The sequence below is a fragment of the Myxine glutinosa genome, chromosome 2 (assembly GCF_964187855.1).
Source record: "Myxine glutinosa chromosome 2, kmMyxGlut1.1, whole genome shotgun sequence".
In the NCBI taxonomy this organism is placed as follows: Eukaryota; Metazoa; Chordata; class Myxini; order Myxiniformes; family Myxinidae; genus Myxine; species Myxine glutinosa.
Window position 1 is genome coordinate 127,371,965 of NC_136262.1, and position 23,459 is coordinate 127,395,423.

The 23,459-nt window shown below is 42.2% G+C and overlaps 1 protein-coding gene across 5 annotated transcripts in view; it reads left to right on the forward strand.

The window, feature by feature from the left end:
* LOC137421285 (receptor-type tyrosine-protein phosphatase delta) overlaps positions 1-23,459 on the forward strand; it is a 638,902-nt gene that overhangs the window by 351,452 nt on the left and 263,991 nt on the right. For all 5 annotated transcript variants that reach the window (XM_078771624.1, XM_068107181.2, XM_068107180.2 and 2 more), the window contains one exon: positions 13,874-14,019. In XM_078771624.1, the coding sequence (XP_078627750.1) occupies positions 13,874-14,019 (146 nt within the window). The remainder of the gene's footprint in view (positions 1-13,873; positions 14,020-23,459) is intronic.

Here is a 23,459-nt window from a genome sequence, read left to right on the forward strand (position 1 = left end):
ACCTGAAGGATCTGGTGAAGATCTGTATGGAGGAGTGGGCCAAAATCCCTGCTGCAGTGTGTGCAAACCTGGTTAAGAACTACAGGAAACGTCTGATCTCTGTAATTGCAAACAAAGGTTTCTGTACCAAATATTAAGTTCTGTTTTTCTGATGTATCAAATACTTATTTCATGCAATAAAATGCAAATTAATTACTTTAAAATCATACAATGTGATTTTCAGGATTTTTGTTTTAGATTCCGTCTTCCACAGTTGAAGTGTACCTATGATAAAAATTACAGACCTTGTCGTGCTTTGTAAGTGGGAAAACCTGCAAAATCGGCAGTGTATCAAATACTTGTTCTCCCCACTGTATATATATATATATATACATATACTGTATATATATATATATATATATATATATATATATATATATATATATATATATATATATATATATATATATATATATCTATATATATATATATATATATATATATATATATATATATATATATATAGATATATATATATATATATATATATATATATATATATATATATATATATATATATATATATATACTGTATATATATATATATATATATATATATATATACACACACACACACGACACAACAACATGCATTTTAAGGCCATTTCCCTGCTAGAGTGGGGGTTAGCCTTGCGGTCCCCATGACAATCTTCTCCATATTGCCCTATTTTCTGCATCTCTCCTTGTTAACCCCCTTGCCCGCATTTCTTCTTCCACCATCTTTAGCCAAGTCTTTCTCGGTCTTCCCCGTCCTCTACTTCCTTCTACATTCATTTCCATCACTCTTCTCAACCAATCACTTTCATCCTTCCTCAACACATGACCAAACCATCTTAACCTGTTCCTCTTCACAGCATCAGTCACAGGCTCTATTCCCATCATCTTTCGCAATTCATCATTTGTCTTCCTCTCTCTCAACGATACTCCGCACATCCACCGAACCATTCGCATTTCCACCCTTTCCAGCCTTCGTTGCTGCTCTACATTCATGACCCATGTCTCGCTCCCATAAATCATAACACTTCTCACACATGCAGCACACACCTTTCCCTTCAGCTTCAACGACACTCCCCTCATCATCAGCACGCCACTCAGTTCCCGAAACTTCTTCCATGCACATCTCACTCAAGCAACCGTTGCCGTGTCTGATCCACCTTCTCCATTCAGCATGCCTCCGAGGTAGCAAAATGTTTTCACACCTTCCAGCTTCACGCCGTCTCCAAGATCCAACTCAACATTTCCTCCATCTGCAGCTCCCTCTGTGCACACCTTACATTTGAATGTAGCTGCCACACTGGTTAATGACCCTCTCAGACCACTACATTTTTGATGAACCCACTCAGCGCACATTGTACATTGAATGGAGTTCACTCCGACACCCTTCCTGCACACAGCACATGGCCACTTCCCAGTTCTTTCCACCTCACCACATGCTTTACCACTTGCCATCACCTTCGTCTTTCCTATATTCACCTTCAGACCTTTTGTCTCCATACATTCCTTCCACTTGTTCATCTTTTCCTTCAGTCCATCCATACTTTCCGCAATCAACACCAGATCATCTGCATACAACAACTCCCATGGTAAACCCTCCATTACGTTCTGAGCCAACACCTCCATCACAGCTACAAATAGTAGTGGACTTAGTACCGACCCCTGATGCACTCCCGCCTTCACCTCAAACTCACCACTGTTCCCGTCCTTCGTCCTTACAGCTGTGCGCGCTCTTTTGTACATTGCCATCACTACTCTGATCAACCATTCCTCCACTCCTAACTTCCTCAATGCCCATGTCAATACTTCGCGAGGAACCCTATCGAATGCTTTCTCCAGATAAACAAACCCAATAAACAACTTCTTCCTCTTCTCCAAGTACTTCTCCTGCAACTGCCTCACAATAAAGAACGCGTCTGTCGTTCCTCTTCCTGGCATAAATCCAAACTTCATTTCGTCGAGCTTCACCTTCTTCCTTATCCTCCTCTCCAACACCCTTTCCAATACCTTCATTCCATGCTCCAATAACTTTATCGCTCGGTATGAGCCACACTCCAGAGTGTCACCTTTCCCCTTGTATAGAGGGACGAGGGTACTCAGTTCCCAAGCCACTGGAATGCGGCCTTCTTTCACCACCAGATTACAGATCTCTGTCATTCTATTCACACCCCAACTTCCTGCTGCCTTCAACATATCTCCCACAACTCCCGTCGGCCCTCCCGCTTTTCTACTCTTCATTGCTTTTATCGCTTCCTCAACTTCCTTCTCAGTTATCTTCTCTGCCGGTCCTAAAACTGGGTTACTCTCGATGTTGCCATCCCATTCATTCTCTGTATTCAACAGCATTTCCATATATCTTTTCCATTTTCCTTTAATTCCATCTGGGTCCACAACGATTTCTCCCACTTCATCCTTCAAGCAAATCACCCCCATCACATCACACCTCTCTTTCGGTATCTGCTTTGCAATCCTGAATACCGTGTTCTGACCCTCTTCCGAATCCAAGCGTTCTCCGAACATTTTCCTACATGTCTCCTGCGCCTTTGCTGCCTCTTTCTTTGCAGCCTTCCTGGCTGCCTTATAACTTTCATGCTCTGCTTTTTCTGCTCCCGTACCCTTCGTCTTCTGCCACTCCTTGAACTTCTTCCTCTTCTCATCAATCCTCTTTCCAACTTCATCATCCCACCACCATGTTTCCGAGTGCCTCGGTGGTCCTTTTGTCCATCCACATACCTCACCAACGGCTCCCAACAGACTATCTTTCATTGACATCCAACCACGTTCAAGCTCAACCACATCATCCTCTACCCTACTCAGCCTCTCTTTTAATGCCTCCCTTACTGTCACCTGTTTCAACATATATATATATATATATATATATATATATATATATATACATATATATATATATATATATATATATATATATATATATATATATAATCGTTAGATTAAATAAGACGCGGACGTAGCTTCAGGACGTCGATCTTTAATTGTCGACAAGCTTTCGACCAACAAAGGTCTTCTTCTGAGTCTACAAAAACAGCAGGCATGTATATCAGTCAAGTGTGTATGGTGATATGTGTGTGAGATGTGTGATGTGAGTAAAAAATTGCATACAGAAGGAAGAGCCACGCCAAAGTTCACTCACCAGCCCCAAGTTCGACGGAAGTGACCGTTTGCATCACGGTCACTTCCGTTAGGGTGCACGTGCATATACAAATATAGAGATATACATATACACAAAGAATTAAGTTAAGCACCCCTACACAACGAATTAAGGTAAGCACCCCCTAATATATATTCTTTGTGTATATGTATACATTGGCATATATTCTAAGGTATGTGAGATCAAATAATGATTGGTATGACATTAGTTATTGACGTTATTGACGTTATTGACATCACTTACACGTTATTGACATTACACGTTATTGACGTTATTGACGTTATTGACGTTATTGACGCAAAGATCGCTAGAGGTCTTCTCAGAACAATGACTGTACGTTAGAAAACATAAACGTCATCCACACTGTCCGTGATGGACCTATAGCTCCATACTTAAATTGAGGTGAAAATATGCCTAAAATTCCCAAAAAATTTCACCTTAAATTATGCAGAATAAAATATTGAAAACGGCATGATTGTTATGTTTTTATGTGACCATAATATCACTTCTCCAGAAAATATAGCAATATCATGGGTATATTACACTGTTTTGACGACAACAAACTTGTAATGTGCGAGGTTGTAAAAAAACGGTGGGGGTGCTTAACTTAATTCTTTGTGTATACATAAACACACAAGCATATATTCATATCCCATTTATATTCATATAATATATTTATATATTTATATAAATGACATATAAAGGTAGAATGAATGAATGATGAATGAATGAATGAATGAATGGGTTACGGTTAACAATTTGATTGGGTTGATGTGGGAACATGCTTTAGTCATCAAAATTTATGCCATGAGGGACTTTTGTCCGAAGTTTGTGTATCCAAAAGGACTCACGTTTCAGAATCGTGGTGTGTGATCGATTTGTGATTGATTCAATGGCAGAGATCTGAATGTCATTTATAGAGTGATCCGGTTGATTAAAGTGCATCGTGTAAGGTAGAGATTTGCCCTGACTGGTGTGGAAGTTATTGATTTCTGACCTAGTGTTATTAAATCGTGTGTAGAGTGTATTTTCAGTTTTTCCAACATATTGTTTGTTGCACTTTTGGCAAGTGATTAGGTATATGACCCATGTAGATTTGCAGTTCATATAGGAGGTGATGGGGAATTTTTGTCCAGTGCTAGAACTACAGAATTTGTTTCCTTCTAGTAAATGTTTGTGAATAATACATTTGTTTGCTGTGCATTTATAGAAGCCAGGGATCCTAGTTTCTTTGTTGTGGGGCTGTGGGTGCTTTGCTTTTGGTAAAAGGACTTGGGAGTATTGACCTCTTGGTAAAAGCAAAGCACCCACAGCCCCACAACAAAGAAACTAGGATCCCTGGCTTCTATAAATGCACAGCAAACAAATGTATTATTCACAAACATTTACTAGAAGGAAACAAATTCTGTAGTTCTAGCACTGGACAAAAATTCCCCATCACCTCCTATATGAACTGCAAATCTACATGGGTCATATACCTAATCACTTGCCAAAAGTGCAACAAACAATATGTTGGAAAAACTGAAAATACACTCTACACACGATTTAATAACACCAGGTCAGAAATCAATAACTTCCACACCAGTCAGGGCAAATCTCTACCTTACACGATGCACTTTAATCAACCGGATCACTCTATAAATGACATTCAGATCTCTGCCATTGAATCAATCACAAATCGATCACACACCACGATTCTGAAACGTGAGTCCTTTTGGATACACAAACTTCGGACAAAAGTCCCTCATGGCATAAATTTTGATGACTAAAGCATGTTCCCACATCAACCCAATCAAATTGTTAACCGTAACCCATTCATTCATTCATTCATTCATCATTCATTCATTCATTCTACCTTTATATGTCATTTATATAAATATATAAATATATTATATGAATATAAATGGGATATGAATATATGCTTGTGTGTTTATGTATGTATATCTCTATATTTGTATATGCACGTGCACCCTAACGGAAGTGACCGTGACGCAAACGGTCACTTCCGTCGAACTTGGGGCTGGTGAGTGAACTTTGGCGTGGCTCTTCCTTCTGTATGCAATTTTTTACTCACATCACACATCTCACACACATATCACCATACACACTTGACTGATATACATGCCTGCTGTTTTTGTAGACTCAGAAGAAGCGGGAAGCATGTGACGTTGTGAAGAAGACCTGCTCGTACTTTGGAGTTTCTACTATTTCTTACAGTTATATATATATATATATATATATATATATATATATATATATATATATATATATATATATATATATATATATATATATACATATATATATATATGCATATATCAGTCATTATGCGATTTCATACCATCAGTGGAGGACCACCAGTAAGGTGTAAGGTGTTCCATACAGCTTCTGCTGCACCTTACTGGGAGCTCTATGTACCGCCCGCCACACGGTGCATTACCGATGGTATCCACTCACTATATGCAATGCGGGCAATGCATGGCGATGACGTCATGACGTTCGCTCATTAAGTTGGACCGCCAAAATTACAGATACTAATATGCATATATGTGTATATGTATATATATATATATGTATATATATATATATATATATATATATAAATAAATAAAAATAAATATACACTGCAGCTTATGCAATACTCCCAAGTCCTAACCCTTGATGATGTCACATAGTAAATTCCTGAAGGAAACTAAGATTCCATGAACTTTTACAATCATTTGAGGATAAATTTCATGTTATCATTACAAGATATCAACGTTGGATGACAGCATTATTATTTTCCCAAGAACGGAAGCGAGGCAGTCAAATCGCATGTATTGTTTTTCTGTAGTTTGCGGTCATAGCCATCTTCACAGGTCACCTGACTGGTTGTGGGCAATTGCCGAACATGGTTAAATAGCACTATTCACATCTCTCTCCTTTATATCAAGTCCAATGTCCACTATATTGAAATACGGTATGGTGACCTTAGTTGTATCCCACAATTCCTTGCGGGAAGCATGTGACGTTTATATGTCTGTGGACCAATTCCACGTTGGCACATTGGCTATGTTAGTCAATGTGTTGTGTTGTTCAGTAATAGTCATAATTCACGCGATCCAAGTCGAAATGCCATGAAATCTCAAATTGAAATCTAATACCAAATTTTCCCTATCTCCATAGATCTCTGGGTTTCCTACTATTCTCAATTTTCTTTTCACCTCTATTTGGCCTTTGTATCGGTGAGAAAAAAAAATTGTAATTGGATAACTATGTATGTTACCTTCACCCACATCCTTAGTGCTCGTCGTATTATTTGACGGCAGATGCCTTTTTCTTTTCTCACAACATGGCTTACAATAATTGCATTCATCAACCATGGGAATTTAATCAAATCTGCCTTTCTTTAGTTTTAATAGCAAAAACGGTATGTTTAACGGAGTTTGGCCCGACCTTTGTGAGTGTAAATGAGAATCAATCTTGCTGTTTCTATGCAGATTAATAAAACTAGATGGGGCACACTTTCTAGATGGGGGTAGCAATAAAACTAGATGGGGCACACTTTCTAGATGGGGGTGGCATACTTTGGGGGTAGCAATAAAACTAGATGGGGGTAGCAGACTTTGGGGGAAGCAATAAAACTAGATGGGGGTAGCATACTTTGGAGGTAGCAATAAAACTAGATGGGGGTAGCAATAAAACTATATGGGGGTAGCATACTTTGGAGGTAGCAATAAAACTAGATGGGGGTAGCAGACTTTGGGGGAAGCAATAAAACTAGATGGGGCACACTTTCTAGATGGGGGTGGCATACTTTGGGGGTAGCAATAAAACTAGATGGGGCACACTTTCTAGATGGGGGTAGCAATAAAACTAGATGGGGGTAGCAATAAAACTATATGGGGGTAGCATACTTTGGAGGTAGCAATAAAACTAGATGGGGGTAGCAGACTTTGGGGGAAGCAATAAAACTAGATGGGGCACACTTTCTAGATGGGGGTGGCATACTTTGGGGGTAGCAATAAAACTAGATGGGGCACACTTTCTAGATGGGGGTAGCAATAAATCTAGATGGGGGTAGCAGACTGGGGGAAGCAATAAAACTAGATGGGGGTAGCAGACTTTGGGGGAAGCAATAAAACTAGATGGGGGTAGCAATAAAACTAGATGGGGGTAGCAGACTTTGGTGGTGGCAATAAAACGAGATGGGGGTAGCAATAAAACTAGATGGGGGTAGCAGACTTTGGGGGTGGCAATAAAACGAGATGGGGGTAGCAATACAACTAGATGGGGGTAGCTGACTTTGGGGGTGGCAATAAAACTAGATGGGGGTAGCAATAAAACTAGATGGGGGTAGCAGACTTTGGGGGTGGCAATAAAACGAGATGGGGGTAGCAATACAACTAGATGGGGGTAGCTGACTTTGGGGGCAGAAATAAAACTAGATGGGGGTAGAAGACTTTGGGGGCAGCAATAAAACTAGATGGGGGTAGCAATAAAACTAGATGGGGGTAGCAGACTTTTGGGGTAGCAATAAAACTAGATGGGGGTAGCATACTTTGGAGGTAGTAATAAAACTAGATGGGGGTAGCAATAAAACTAGATGGGGGTAGCATACTTTGGAGGTAGTAATAAAACTAGATGGGGGTAGCAATAAAACTAGATGGGGGTAGCATACTTTGGAGGTAGTAATAAAACTAGATGGGGATAGCATACTTTGGGGGTAGCAATAAAACTAGATGGGGGTAGCATACTTTGGGGGTAGCACACTTTGGAGGTAGCAATAAAACTAGATGGGGGTAGCAAAAAAACTAGATGGGGGCAGCAATAAAACTAGATGGGGGTGGCAGACTTTGGGGGTAGCAATAAAACTAGACGGGGGCAGCAATAAAACTAGATGGGGGTAGCAATAAAACTAGATGGGGGTAGCATACTTTGGAGGTAGTAATAAAACTAGATGGGGGTAGCAATAAAACTAGATGGGGGTAGCATACTTTGGAGGTAGTAATAAAACTAGATGGGGGTAGCAATAAAACTAGATGGGGGTGGCAGACTTTGGAGGTAGTAATAAAACTAGATGGGGATACCATACTTTGGGGGTAGCAATAAAACTATATGGGGGTAGCATACTTTGGGAGTAGCACACTTTGGAGGTAGCAATAAAACTAGATGGGGGTAGAAGACTTTGGGGGTAGCAATAAAACTAGATGGGGGTAGCAATAAAACTAGATGGGGGCAGCAATAAAACTAGATGGGGGTGGCAGACTTTGGGGGTCGCAATAAAACTAGATGGGGGCAGCAATAAAACTAGATGGGGGTGGCAGACTTTGGGGGTAGTAATAAAACTAGATGGGGATAGCATACTTTGGGGGTAGCAATAAAACTAGATGGGGGTAGCAATAAAACTAGATGGGGGTGGCAGACTTTGGGGGTAGCAATAAAACTAGATGGGGGTAGCAATAAAACTAGATGGGGGGTGGCAGACTTTGGGGGTAGCAATAAAACTAGATGGGGGCAGCAATAAAACTAGATGGGGGTGGCAGACTTTGGGGGTAGCAATAAAACTAGATGGGGGTAGCAATAAAACTAGATGGGGGTGGCAGACTTTGGGGGTAGTAATAAAACTAGATGGGGATAGCATACTTTGGGGGTAGCAATAAAACTAGATGGGGGTAGCAATAAAACTAGATGGGGGTAGCATACTTTGGAGGTAGTAATAAAACTAGATGGGGATAGCATACTTTGGGGGTAGCAATAAAACTAGATGGGGGTAGCATACTTTGGGAGTAGCACACTTTGGAGGTAGCAATAAAACTAGATGGGGGTAGCAATAAAACTAGATGGGGGCAGCAATAAAACTAGATGGGGGTGGCAGACTTTGGGGGTAGCAATAAAACTAGATGGGGGCAGCAATAAAACTAGATGGGGGTAGCAATAAAACTAGATGGGGGTAGCATACTTTGGAGGTAGTAATAAAACTAGATGGGGGTAGCAATAAAACTAGATGGGGGTAGCATACTTTGGAGGTAGTAATAAAACTAGATGGGGATAGCATACTTTGGGGGTAGCAATAAAACTATATGGGGGTAGCATACTTTGGGAGTAGCACACTTTGGAGGTAGCAATAAAACTAGATGGGGGTAGCAATAAAACTAGATGGGGGCAGCAATAAAACTAGATGGGGGTGGCAGACTTTGGGGGTAGCAATAAAACTAGATGGGGGCAGCAATAAAACTAGATGGGGGTAGCAATAAAACTAGATGGGGGTGGCAGACTTTGGGGGTAGCAATAAAACTAGATGGGGGCAGAAATAAAACTAGATGGGGGCAGCAATAAAACTAGATGGGGGCAGCAATAAAACTAGATGGGGGTAGCAATAAAACTAGATGGGGGCAGCAATAAAACTAGATGGGGGTGGCAGACTTTGGGGGTAGCAATAAAACTAGATGGGGGCAGCAATAAAACTAGATGGGGGTGGCAGACTTTGGGGGTATTAATAAAACTAGATGGGGGTAGCAATAAAACTAGATGGGGGTAGCATACTTTTGGGGTAGCAATAAAACTAGATGGGGGTAGCAGACTTTTGGGGTAGCAATAAAACTAGATGGGGGTAGCATACTTTGGAGGTAGTAATAAAACTAGATGGGGGTAGCAATAAAACTAGATGGGGGTAGCATACTTTGGAGGTATTAATAAAACTAGATGGGGGTAGCAATAAAACTAGATGGGGGTAGCATACTTTGGAGGTAGTAATAAAACTAGATGGGGATAGCATACTTTGGGGGTAGCAATAAAACTATATGGGGGTAGCATACTTTGGGGGTAGCAATAAAACTATATGGGGGTAGCAGACTTTTGGGGTAGTAATAAAACTAGATGGGGATAGCATACTTTGGGGGTAGCAATAAAACTAGATGGGGGTAGCAATAAAACTAGATGGGGGTAGCATACTTTGGAGGTATTAATAAAACTAGATGGGGGTAGCAATAAAACTAGATGGGGGTAGCATACTTTGGAGGTAGTAATAAAACTAGATGGGGATAGCATACTTTGGGGGTAGCAATAAAACTATATGGGGGTAGCATACTTTGGGAGTAGCACACTTTGGAGGTAGCAATAAAACTAGATGGGGGTAGCAATAAAACTAGATGGGGGCAGCAATAAAACTAGATGGGGGTGGCAGACTTTGGGGGTATTAATAAAACTAGATGGGGGTAGCAATAAAACTAGATGGGGGTAGCAGACTTTGGGGGTAGCAATAAATCTAGATGGGGGTAGCAGACTTTGGGGGTAGCAATAAAACTAGATGGGGGTAGCAGACTTTGGGGGTAGCAATAAAACTAGATGGGGGTAGCAATAAAACTAGATGGGGGTAGCAGACTTTGGGGGAAACAATAAAACTAGATGGGGGTAGCAGACTTTGGGGGAAGCAATAAAACTAGATGGGGGTAGCAGACTTTGGGGGAAGCAATAAAACTAGATGGGGGTAGCAATAAAACTAGATGGGGGTAGCAGACTTTGGGGGTAGCAATAAAACTAGATGGGGGTCGCAGACTTTGGGGGTGGCAATAAAACTAGATGGGGGTAGCAATAAAACGAGATGGGGGTAGCACACTTTGGGGGCAGCAATAAAACTAGATGGGGGTAGCAGACTTTGGGGATAGCAATAAAACTAGATGGGGGTAGAAGACTTTGGGGGCAGCAATAAAACTAGATGGGGGTAGCAATAAAACTAGATGGGGGTAGCAATAAAACTAGATGTGGGTAGCAGACTTTTGGGGTAGCAATAAAACTAGATGGGGGTAGCAATAAAACTAGATGGGGGTAGCAGACTTTGGGGGTAGCAATAAAACTAGATGGGGGTAGCAGACTTTGGGGGTAGCAATAAAACTAGATGGGGGTAGCAATAAAACTAGATTGGGGTAGCAATAAAACTAGATGCGGGTAGCACACTTTCCTTTCTTCTTCTTCTTTTGTTTGCAGCGCATAGCTGTGAGTATCATTATTGGCTGCGGAGAGGGGCATCCGTGTTCGAAGACACAATGGAGGGGGGCATGGCTGTGTCCACGGACGCAATGTCTTCTGTCTGTAGGTTAGAGCAGCAATTTTGAATTTGTTCAGGGAGCTGGCGATAGAGCACCTTGTCTTCGTGAATTACACCGTTGGATCTATAATGTCCACTAGCGAACAGTAACACCAGCAGACGGGACGGTGCCTTTGAGCGATCTGGTCTGGGTTTAATTTTCAACCCAACTGTTTCAACGCAACCCCCCCCCGCCCCCCCCAAAAAAAAACTATAAACTGTCCCCCTTATTTTTTACAGGCAGGATGATGCATCAATGAGTGCACTGTGCACATCAAATATATGTCTGCCTGCCTGTCTGTCTGCCTGTCTGTCTGTCAATCACCTACAGACCACACTTTTATACCGAACTTCACCAAACTTCACCAGATGGTGGAGTTGGTCAAAAGGAAGAAGCCTATTGATTTTGAGGTCAAAGGTCATCTTGAGATGACATTTCTAAAATTGTCATTTTTCATCCGATTGATTTGAAAATTGAACAGCATTTGCTTATTCAGTCACTAAATTGGGAAACCAACTATTTTTGAGGTCAAATAGTCAAAGGTCAACTCAAGGTCAAACTTCCAATATCATCAATTTTCATCTGAAAAATGATCAATTTTAATTGCTTTTAAAAGCTTGGCACGTCGGCACCTTGAACGCTAGAATAACTTGTAATGAAACGCAGACATACATGTCCGTCATTGAGTTGTGAAGCATTGGCGTCACGTGAATCAACGTAATAAGTATCTCATTTGCATAACGGAAGAGAAAAAATAATAGTCCTATTTTTAAACACTATGATCCGGCTTATTATTCTCCCAAACAAAATTATTTTTGTGATAATTTGTCAGGGAAATCATCCTCCAAAACATATCTCTTCAAAAAATTTCATTATTGTGTCCCTTTATAGGGTTTAATTACATCCGCCACTTAAGGTGGACGGAGGTTATGTTTTCACCCCTGTCTGTCTGTTTGTCCGTCTGTTTATTGGGCAGTGAGTAGGATATGTGACTGATAGGTCATGTGTGAAAAGGACAAATTGATTCGAATTTGGTGAAGATCCAAATCCGGATCTGGATACTAATTATCTAAAAAGAAATGTTTTTAAAATTTTTATAAAATATATATTTTTTATGTCTGTGCAGACAAAGTCGCCGGAGGAGGCATTTTGTTTTCGGGTTGTCCGTCCGTCCGTCCGTACAGGCTAAACCTCGTTTTTCTCAGCAACCATATGTCCGATTGAGACGAAATTTCCAGGGTAGGAGTGACACCCATGCAGAATGTTTTATGATAATTGTGACATCATTGGTCACGTGGTATGGCAGCCATCTTGGATTAAAAGCAAATTATTAAAAATATATTTCTCGGAAACCGCTGAATGGAAAAATTTGAAACTTGGCACATTGTCAAGTACTCCCAATGGGGAACAAAAGTATGGTAATGATGACATCATAGGTGAAGTGGTATACCAGCCAAAAATGTTTTTTTTCTAAATCCCTTCTCTGAAACTGCTTCACCGATAGATGTGAAACCTGTCATGGCTGGTGAAAATGTGATCTATCTATAATGCCAGTAATCTCTGTGTGTCTGTCTGTGACCGCTGTTTCTCGACAACCACGGGTCCGATATACTTGAAACTTGCCAGGTATATTGCTGGGGACCCGAGGATGTGCCTTTTCAAGGTTTCATATTAATCGGACAAGTAGTTACCGAGCTATGTCCAAAAAACGATTCAACCAATCAGAGAGCAGCGAGTTATCACGTGTGCCGAACGTGGCGAACAGACTCTGCCTCGGACGGCTCATTTGAGAGCGTATTCATTTATTTCACGTTGGCAAACTATGTTGCCGCTATGTTGGCGTTAAACTATGTTTTAAAACAAATTAAAACTAATTTGCGATTCTTTCGCTTTCCTGCGCGTTTGTGCACGCTATGGCGATTTCTTTACCAAACTCCGCAAGCCGTTCGCTTTGGACCAAACCATTTCATGTAAATAGAGGGGGGGGATTGTCACCGTACTCGCAAGCCGTTCGCTTTGGACCAAACCATTTCATGTAAATAGAGGGGGGGGGATTGTCACCGTACTCGCAAGCCGTTCGCTTTGGACCAAACCATTTCATGTAAATAGAGGGGGGGGGGGTTGTCACCGTACTCGCAAGCCGTTCGCTTTGGCTTTGCGAATGGACCAAACCATTTCATGTAAATAGAGGGGGGGGATATAATTTTAGATATATATATAGTACGGGCATGCCCTAGTACTTGAAAACAGCTGAAGGGATTTCAATCAAGTTTGTTTTCGGACAGGGACCGAGGGCATATACCCGTTGTGGGACTATGCGGATGTTCTAGCTGACATTTAGGGCCAAAAGTAGGTGACAAAAACACATTCAATTAGGTTCAGGTCCGAATCCAGATCCGTCCAATCAGGGGGATACAAAACGTAAACTGTTCAGCCTGACGAAGGTATGTCCTCTACCGAGTGCTGTTCTAGTTTATTGTTGTGATGATAATTCTTGGCATGTGATGACAAGTAGGAGGCGCCTTTCACGTTCACACAGACTGACTTAAATTATTATATATTCACGTTTTACACTCTTGTTTCAACTTTCTCTGTCTTCCTTCAGCTCCACCACGGTTCACCCAGAAACATGCAGACCAGGCTGGCATAGCCGGCGGGGTGGCTTCGTTCCTGTGCAGAGTGACCGGCGATCCCCGACCCAACATAACATGGTCACGGAGGGGACGACGTCTCGGCTCGCATCGCTTTGAGGTGGACTATTTATTCCATCAAAGTTGTTTTAGCTTTCTTGATTTGTTGTTGAACTTTAACATTGAAAGAGTGCAGCTTGTGTGTCCTTGTGTATAAGGAACATGTTTGTTCTGTTCATTTTTCCCACAAAGGTTCCCACATAATGATTGTTCAACACTCAAATCTTTCGTCTTTTCACATTGGTTTTGCAATGTTGGGATAATTTGGTGTGGATCATATTGTTGCGTGTAAGCCCCCCCCCCCCCCCGCCTGCGTGTAAGCCCCCCCCCCCGGAGGGGAGGGGGTGGGGGGAGGGGAGGGGGAGGGGGGAGTCAAGTCGGAAGTCATTGTCGTCAATTGAATGTCGCATTTATTTTTTATTCCCTGTCAAATGGCATTGGTCCCGCATTCCGAAGTCGGAAGTCATTGTCGTCAAAGTTGAAAAATTAACGTTACGAAATACGCTGATGACGTCATAATTTTAAAACCCGAAGGTTTTTTAAACATTTAAGGTGTGCTGTAGTTTCTCTGGGACGTACTGATTCCGAATATGAAGTTGAAAAATTAACGTTCCGAAATACGCTGATGACGTCATAATTTTAAAAAGCGAAGTTTTTTTAATTTTAAGGTGTGCTGTAGTTGCTCTGAGACGAACTGATTCCGAATATGCCTTTGGTTTTGCTCTGCGATGAGTAGTTCTCGAGTTATAAGAGGACAAACAAACAAACATACTTTACTGCTTTATATATACTAGGGCATGCCCGTACTATATATAAGCTAGGACGTGCCCGTACGTGGGTGCCCGTTCCTTGCCAAAAAAAAAAAAAAAAAAAAATTTGTGTAGGGGTGTGTGTGTGTAAACATCCTAGGGCGTGCCCGTACGTGGGTGCAAAAAAACATGCGTGCAAACAACAACAACAAAAAAAAACTTTGAAACCACGTGGCAGTAACGACCACAGAACCCCCCCCCCCCCCCCCCTCTATTTACATGAATGGTTTGTTCCATTCGCAACGACCACAGAACCCCCCCCCCCTCTATTTACATGCAATGGTTTGGTCCATTCGCAACGCCAAAGCGAACGGCGAACGGCTAAATCGCCATAGCTCGGTAAGTACTTGTCCGATTAATTTCAAACCTTGAAAAGGCACATCCTCGGGTCCCCAGCAATATACCTGGCAAGTTTAAAGTATATCGGACCCGTGGTTGTCGAGAAACAGCGGTCACAGACAAACATACAAACACACATACACACATACACACATACACACATACACACATACACACAGAGATTAATGGAATTATAGATAGATAGAAGTTGGTACGATTCGGCCAATGAATCCCAGAGATAATTGCAATTAAGTGAGCCGTGACGTCACGGAACGCGCCGCCGGTAATATATTATAATTTATGGTAATCTATGCAGCACGACATGGTCATCACGGAAAACAAGGTGCCTTTGCCGGCGCAAAACGGCTCTCCCAGGGTCAAACTCGGTATCGTTGTGAGCGCACGGTTCAGCCCTTCAAGAAACAGTTTATTTTGTAAAAATCGAACCACGCGTTAAAAAGATATGACTGGTTTTGTTCGCCGGCACGTCGGCGCTCGAATCGGCTCGCGATAAAATCCAACACGTCCTTTGTCGGGGTCGTCTGAACCAACCACGGGGCCTAGAAGGCTGGGACTGGTCTCAAATGTTAGGTCTCGATCATATCTCGTAATGCTGGAAGCTGCACGTCTCTGTGATAATCTTGTGGACCATGACAAGAGATCGTGCGAGTCGCTCGCAACGGCTTCAAGCACTTCCGCATTCGACCATTTCATTAACGCCATATGCCCCGCCTATCAAAGCGCGTACATATTAAACGAACATACAGTGGCCCATGTGTCGTCATTTGCGCATGCGCCAAAGTCTTTGCAGGAACATGAAGCATCGGAACAGCGCATTTGCGCATGCGCAAGAGTGAGAACCGCCTGTGCACCATTACGCTAACAGAAGCGCTGGCGCTGCGAAGCGCTAGAGGGAGCGCTGCGCTCCCTCCCTTCGATTCCCTCCCTCTTCTGCTAGCGCTTCTGCGCTAATACGCTAATTTTAAAACCCGAAGTTTTTTAAAATTTAAGGTGTGCTGTAGTTGCTCTGAGACGTACTGATTCCGAATATGCCTTTGGTTTTCTCTGCGATGAGTAGTTCTCGAGTTATAAGAGGACAAACAAACAAACATACTTTACTGCTTTATATATATAGATGTATGTATATATACTTATATATATATACATATATTTATATCTATATGTATTTATATGGCATGATCCCGATGTGTACCCCGATTTAGAATAGGTACACCGTATATCTGTGCATCGTAAAAGGTGACGAAGGGTTGGTGTCGGGAAGGGCATCTGGCCATAAAAATATTGCCTCAAAAAGGGAACCATGAGGCCATCGGGCCCGCAAGGCTAACCCCCGCTCTAGCGGGGAAAAGGGCCTTAAAAACAATCATTCATTCATTCATCCATACACTGTTATATATATATATATACTTTTTTTTAATGCACTACATGACCAAAAGTATGCGGACACCCCTTCTAATTAGTGGATTCGGCTGTTTCAGGCACACCCATTGCTGACAGATATATATATATATATATAATCAAGAACACAGCCGTGCAATCTCCATAGACAAACATTGGCAGGAGAATAGGGCATACTGAAGAGCTCAGTGACATTCAACGTGGCACCGTCATTGGATGCCACCTTTCCAACAAGTCAGTTCATCAAATTTCTGCTAGAGCTGCCCTGGTCAACTGTAAGTGCTGTTATTGTGAAGTGGAAACGTCGAGGAGCAACAGCTCAGCCGCAAAGTGGTAGGACACACAAGCTCACAGAATGGGACCACCGAGTGCTGAGTCACGTAGCGCGTAAAAATAGTCTGTCCTCGGTTGCAATTTTCACTGCCGAGTTCCAAACTGCCTCTGGAAGCAACGTCAGCACAAGAACAGTTGGTCGGGAACTTCATGAAATGGGTTTCCATGGCTGAGCAGCCGCAAACAAGCCTAAGATCACCTTGAGCAATGCCAAGCGTCGGCTGGAGTGGTGTAAAGCGTCGCCATTGGACTCTGGAGCAGTGGAACTGAGTTCTCCAGAGTGATGAATCACGCTTCACGATCTGGCAGTCAGACAGATGAATCTAGGATTGGTAGATGCCAGGAGAAATGCTACCTGCCCAAATGCATCGTGCCAACAGTAAAGTTTGGTAGAGGAGGAATAATGGTCTGGGGCTGTTTTTCATGGTTCGGGCTAGGCCGCTTAGTTCCAGTGAAACGAAAGCTTAACGCTACAGCATACAATGACATTCTCGATGATTGTGTGCTTCCAACGTTGTGGCAACAGTTTTAGGAAGGCCCTTTCCTTCTTTCAGCACGACAATGCCCCATGCACAAAGCAAGGTCCATACAGAAATGGTTTGTCGAGATTGGTGTGGAAGAACTTAACTGGCCTTCACATAGCCCTGACCTCAACCCCATCAAACACCTTTGGGATGAATTGGAACGCCGCCTGCAAGCCAGGCCTAATCCCCCAACATCAGTGCCCTACCTCAATAATGCTCTTGTGGCTGAATGGAAGCAAATCCCCACAGCAATGTCCCAACAACTAATGGAAAGCCTTCCCAGAAGAGAGTGGAGGCTGTTATCGCAGCAAAGGGGGGGGGGGGGGGCGGGGGGGACCAACTCCATATTAATGCCCATGATTTTGGAATGACATATGTGGTGTTCGGGTGTCCACATACTTTTAGTCATGTAGTGTATATATATATATATATATATATACTATATATATATATATATATATATATATATATATATATATAATATTGTTATATTATTATTATTATTTATTCATATTAATTATTTTATTAATTATTATTAATTATTATTATTATTTTATTATTTTTTATTATTATCTATCTTCTATCTTCTATCGATATATATAAAAGAAAGTTTTTGTTTGTTTGTTTGTCTGCACGCGCTAATCTCCTGAACGGTGAAAGATAGGAGGAAACCTCTGAAACAAAAAATGTCAGGACGGGCCCCGGGAAGGTTATAGGCTGGGTGGCGAGGCCGGTCGAGGCCGCCTCGGCCCGGCTGGGCCCATTTCGCAATAAATCTTCTTCTTCTTTCAAAATTCTCTTGAAATACAACTTATGCACTTAATAGGAATATCTGACTGATTGCAACACAGTCATGCTTTCAAAATTCTCTCTCGCGGGGCGAGACAGAAGAAAGACCGAGGAATCGTTGAGCAACTAACTGATACTGGGCTCGCGTCAGACCTTTGTACAGAAGATTAAATTCATTCAGAAAGAACCCGGGCAACGCCGGGTGCATTCAGCTCGTGTGTGTATATATATATATACTAGGGCATGCCCGTACTATATCTATATCTAAAATTATATCCCCCCCCCTCTATTTACATGAAATGGTTTGGTCCAAAGCGAACGGCTTGCGAGTACGGTGACAATCCCCCCCCTCTATTTACATGAAATGGTTTGGTCCATTCGCAAAGCCAAAGCGAACGGCAGTTACGAATCGCAGTTACGATGAATCGCAAAGTAGTTTTAATTAGTTTTAAAACATAGTTTAACGCCAACATAGTTTGCCAACGTGAAATAAATGAATACGCTCTCAAATGTGCCGTCCGAGGCAGAGTCTGTTCGGCACGTTCGGCACACGTGATAGCTCGCTGCTCTCTGATTGGTTGAATCGTTTTTTGGACATAGCTCGGTAACTACTTGTCCGATTAATATGAAACCTTGAAAAGGCACATCCTCGGGTCCCCAGCAATATACCTGGCAAGTTTCAAGTATATCGGACCGGTAGTTGTCGAGAAACAGCGGTCGCATACACACACACACACACACAGACAGAGATTAGTGGAATTATATATATATATATATATATATATATATCTATATATATATATATATATATATATATATATATATATATATATATATACAACATATATATATATATGCAACATATATATATATATGCAACATATATATATATATGCACCATATATATATATATATATATATATATATATATATATATATATATATATATATATATGTGCACCATATATATATATATGTGCACTATATATATATATATATATATATATATATATATATATATATATATATATATATACAACAACAACAACATGCATTTTAAAGGCCATTTTCCCTGCTAGAGCGGGGGTTAGCCTTGCGGTCCCCATGACAATCTTCTCCATTTTGCCCTATTTTCTGCATCTCTCCTTGTTAACCCCCTTGCCCGCATTTCTTCTTCCACCATCTTTAGCCAAGTCTTTCTCGGTCTTCCTCGTCTTCTACTTCCTTCTACATTCATTTCCATCACTCTTCTCAACCAGTCACTTTCATCCTTCCTCAACACATGACCAAACCATCTTAACCTGTTCCTCTTCACAGCATCAGTCACAGGCTCTATTCCCATCATCTTTCGCAATTCATCATTTGTCTTCCTCTCTCTCAACGATACTCCGCACATCCACCGAACCATTCGCATTTCCACCCTTTCCAGCCTTCGTTGCTGCTCTACATTCATGACCCATGTCTCGCTCCCATAAATCATAACACTTCTCACACATGCAGCACACACCTTTCCCTTCAGCTTCAACGACACTCCCCTCATCATCAGCACGCCACTCAATTCCCGAAACTTCTTCCATGCACATCTCACTCGAGCAAACGTTGCTGAGTCTGATCCACCTTCTCCATTCAGCATGTCTCCGAGGTAGCAAAATGTTTTCACACCTTCCAGCTTCACGCCGTCTCCAAGATCCAACTCAACATTTCCTCCATCTGCAGCTCCCTCTGTGCACACCTTACATTTGAATGTAGCTGCCACACTGGTTAATGACCCTCTCAGACCACTACATTTTTGATGAACCCACTCAGCGCACATTGTACACTGAATGGAGTTCACTCCGACACCCTTCCTACACACAGCACAGGGCCACTTCCCAGTTCTTTCCACCTCACCACATGCTTTACCACTTGCCATCACCTTCGTCTTTCTGATATTCACCTTCAGACCTTTTGTCTCCATACATTCCTTCCACGTGTTCATCTTTTCCCTCAGTCCATCCATACTTTCCGCAATCAACACCAGATCATCTGCATACAACAACTCCCACGGTAAACCCTCCTTTACGTTCTGAGCCAGCACCTCCATCACAGCTACAAATAGTAGTGGACTTAGTACCGACCCCTGATGCACTCCCACCTTCACCTCAAACTCACCACTGTTCCCGTCCTTCGTCCTTACAGCTGTGCGCGCTCTTTTGTACATTGCCATCACTATTCTGATCAACCATTCCTCCACTCCTAACTTCCTCAATGCCCATGTCAATACTTTGCGTGGAACCCGATCGAATGCTTTCTCCAGATCAACAAACCCAAGAAACAACTTCTTCCTCTTCTCCATGTACTTCTCCTGCAACTGCCTCACAATGAAAAGCGCGTCTGTCGTTCCTCTTCCTGGCATAAATCCAAACTGCATTTCGTCGATCTTCACTTTCTTCCTTATCCTCCTCTCCAACACCCTTTCCAATACCTTCATTCCATGCTCCAATAACTTTATCGCACGGTACGAGCCACACTCCAGAGGGTCATCTTTCCCCTTGTATAGAGGGACGAGGGTACTCATTTCCCAATCCACTGGAATGCGGCCTTCTTTCACCACCAGATTACAGATCTCTGTCATTCTCTTCACACCCCAACTTCCTGCTGCCTTCAACATATCTCCCACAACTCCCGTCGGCCCTCCTGCTTTTCTACCCTTCATTGCTTTTATCGCTTCCTCAACTTCCTTCTCAGTTATCTTCTCTGCCGGTCCTAAAACTGGGTTACTCTCTATGTTGCCATCCCATTCATTCTCTGTATTCAACAGCATTTCCATATATCTTTTCCATCTTCCTTTAATTCCATCTGGGTCGACAACGATTTGTCCCACTTCATCCTTCAAGCAGCTCACCCCCATCACATCACACCTCTCTTTCGCTATCTGCTTTGCAATCCTGAATACTGCTTTCTGACCCTGTTCCGAATCCAAGCGTTCTCCGAACATTTTCCGATATGCCTCCTGCTCCTTTGCTACCTCTTTCTTTGCAGCCTTCCTGGCTGCCTTATAACTTTCATGCTCTGCTGTTTCTGCTCCCGTACCCTTCGTCTTCTGCCACTCCTTGAACTTCTTCCTCTTCTCGTCAATCCTCTTTTCAACTTCATCATCCCACCACCATGTTTCCGAGTGCCTCGGTGGTCCTTTTGTCCATCCACATACCTCACCAACGGCTCCCAACAGACTAGCTTTCATTGACATCCAACCACTTTCAAGCTCAACCACATCATCCTCGACCCTACTCAGCCTCTCTTTTAATGCCTCCCTTACTGTCACCTCTTTCAACCTCCACACCTTCATTCTCGGTTGGTACTTCACCCGCCGAGCTCTCCTCGCACCTTTCACCCTTACGTTGCAGACAACCAAGTGGTGCTGTGAAACAGCCTCCTCCCCCGGGATCACCTTTGTGTCTCGGAGGTGCCCCCTATCTCGCCTACGCACCATCAGGTAGTCAACGGTTGTCGTCGACCCACCTGACGTGTATGTAACAAGCTTATTATCCTCTTTCTGGAACTGAGTATTACAAATCAACAAATCAGCTCCATCAGCAAACTCCAAAATCCTTTCACCTTCTCCATTTCTCACACCATATCCGTAACCCCCATGAACTCCGTCAAAACCATCCATACTCCTTTCCACATGTCCATTTAGGTCTCCTCCTACCACAACAACTTCCTCATCTTTCACGTTTTCCATCAGCTTCTCTATCGCACACCAGAACTTGTCCTTCTCTTCATCGCTCCGACCAACCTGCTGAGCATATCCCGAGATGACGTTCACCAAGAGCTTTCCAATCATCATTTTCACCATCATCAACCTATCACTCACTCTAGTCACACTCACCACACTGTCTACAAACTCCTCAGAAAACAGGACACCAACACCATTCACGCCCTCCAGGCACCCTTGCCACACAAACTTGTATTTCTGTCCCTGCCTACCCTTCACCATTCTCACACCACTTCCCTTCCATCTCGTCTCTTGCACACAACATATGTCCACTCTTCTTCTGACCAATACTTCCACCACTTCTCCTGATCTCCCTGTCATTGTCCCTACATTCCATGTCCCAAACCTCAGAAACCGATCTCCACTTCGGGCTGTACCCTGCCCACATGTAGTTGTAATTGTCATGGTTCTCTTTTTTGAGAACGCCGATCTGGCAGTGGTGGAAGTTCAACTTCATTGGCTGGGAAACAACTTTGGAAACTTTGAACAACTTTGACTTTGGAAAAGTCAACTTTGAAAACTTTGGAACTTTGGAAACTTTGGAAACTTGGGAACAACTTTGGGAACTTGGGAACTTGAACTTTGGGAACAACTTTGGGAACTTGGGAACTTGGGAACAAGAACAAGAACAAGAACAAGAAAAAACTTGGGAACAACTTTGGAAACAACAACAAAGCTGGGAAACAACCGCCAAAGGCCGCCATATTGTTTTCAGCTCCGAAACGATGTTAAGACTTTAACGTCAACAAATATATATATATATATATATATATGTATACTAGCTTGGCTCGGCTCGCTGCGCTCGCCTCACCAAGCGTCGTTACTGAGGAACGGGCTTATTTTAGCTGAGGATAATGACTGTACCGGAGTTGCTGTGTTGTCATGATTTACACCAATCATAATACAAACAATTATTTTGCACAAATGTATTTGTTGTGTTTGTGATATTACATTTTTATAAGCAATTTAGGTTGAAGATTTAGGTTGAATGTTTTTTTTTCTTTCAAGAAAGAACCCCTCAGCACATACATAGGGGAGGGGTAGGTGCAGACTGGAAGTTTGGGACGATTACACCTCACCACCACGTAATTCAAAACATCTCACCACAAAGTAATTTAAAACATCACCACCAAGTAATTTAAAACACCTCACAGCCATAAAACACATAATAAAGACATTTCACCACCACGAAATTGAAAACACCCCACAGCCATAAAACACGCAATAAAAACACCTCACAGCCATAAAACACGAAATAAAAACACCTCACAGCCATAAAACATGTAATAAAAACACCTCACAGCCACGAAATAAAAACACCTCACCACCACGAAATTAAAAACACCTCACAGCCATAAAACACGAAATAAAAACACCTCACCACCACGAAATTAAAAACACCTCACAGCCATAAAACACGTAATAAAAACACCTCACAGCCACGAAATAAAAAACACCTCACCAACCGTCATTTAAAAACACCTCACCACCAAGTAATTCAAAACACTTCATCACCACATAATTCAAAATA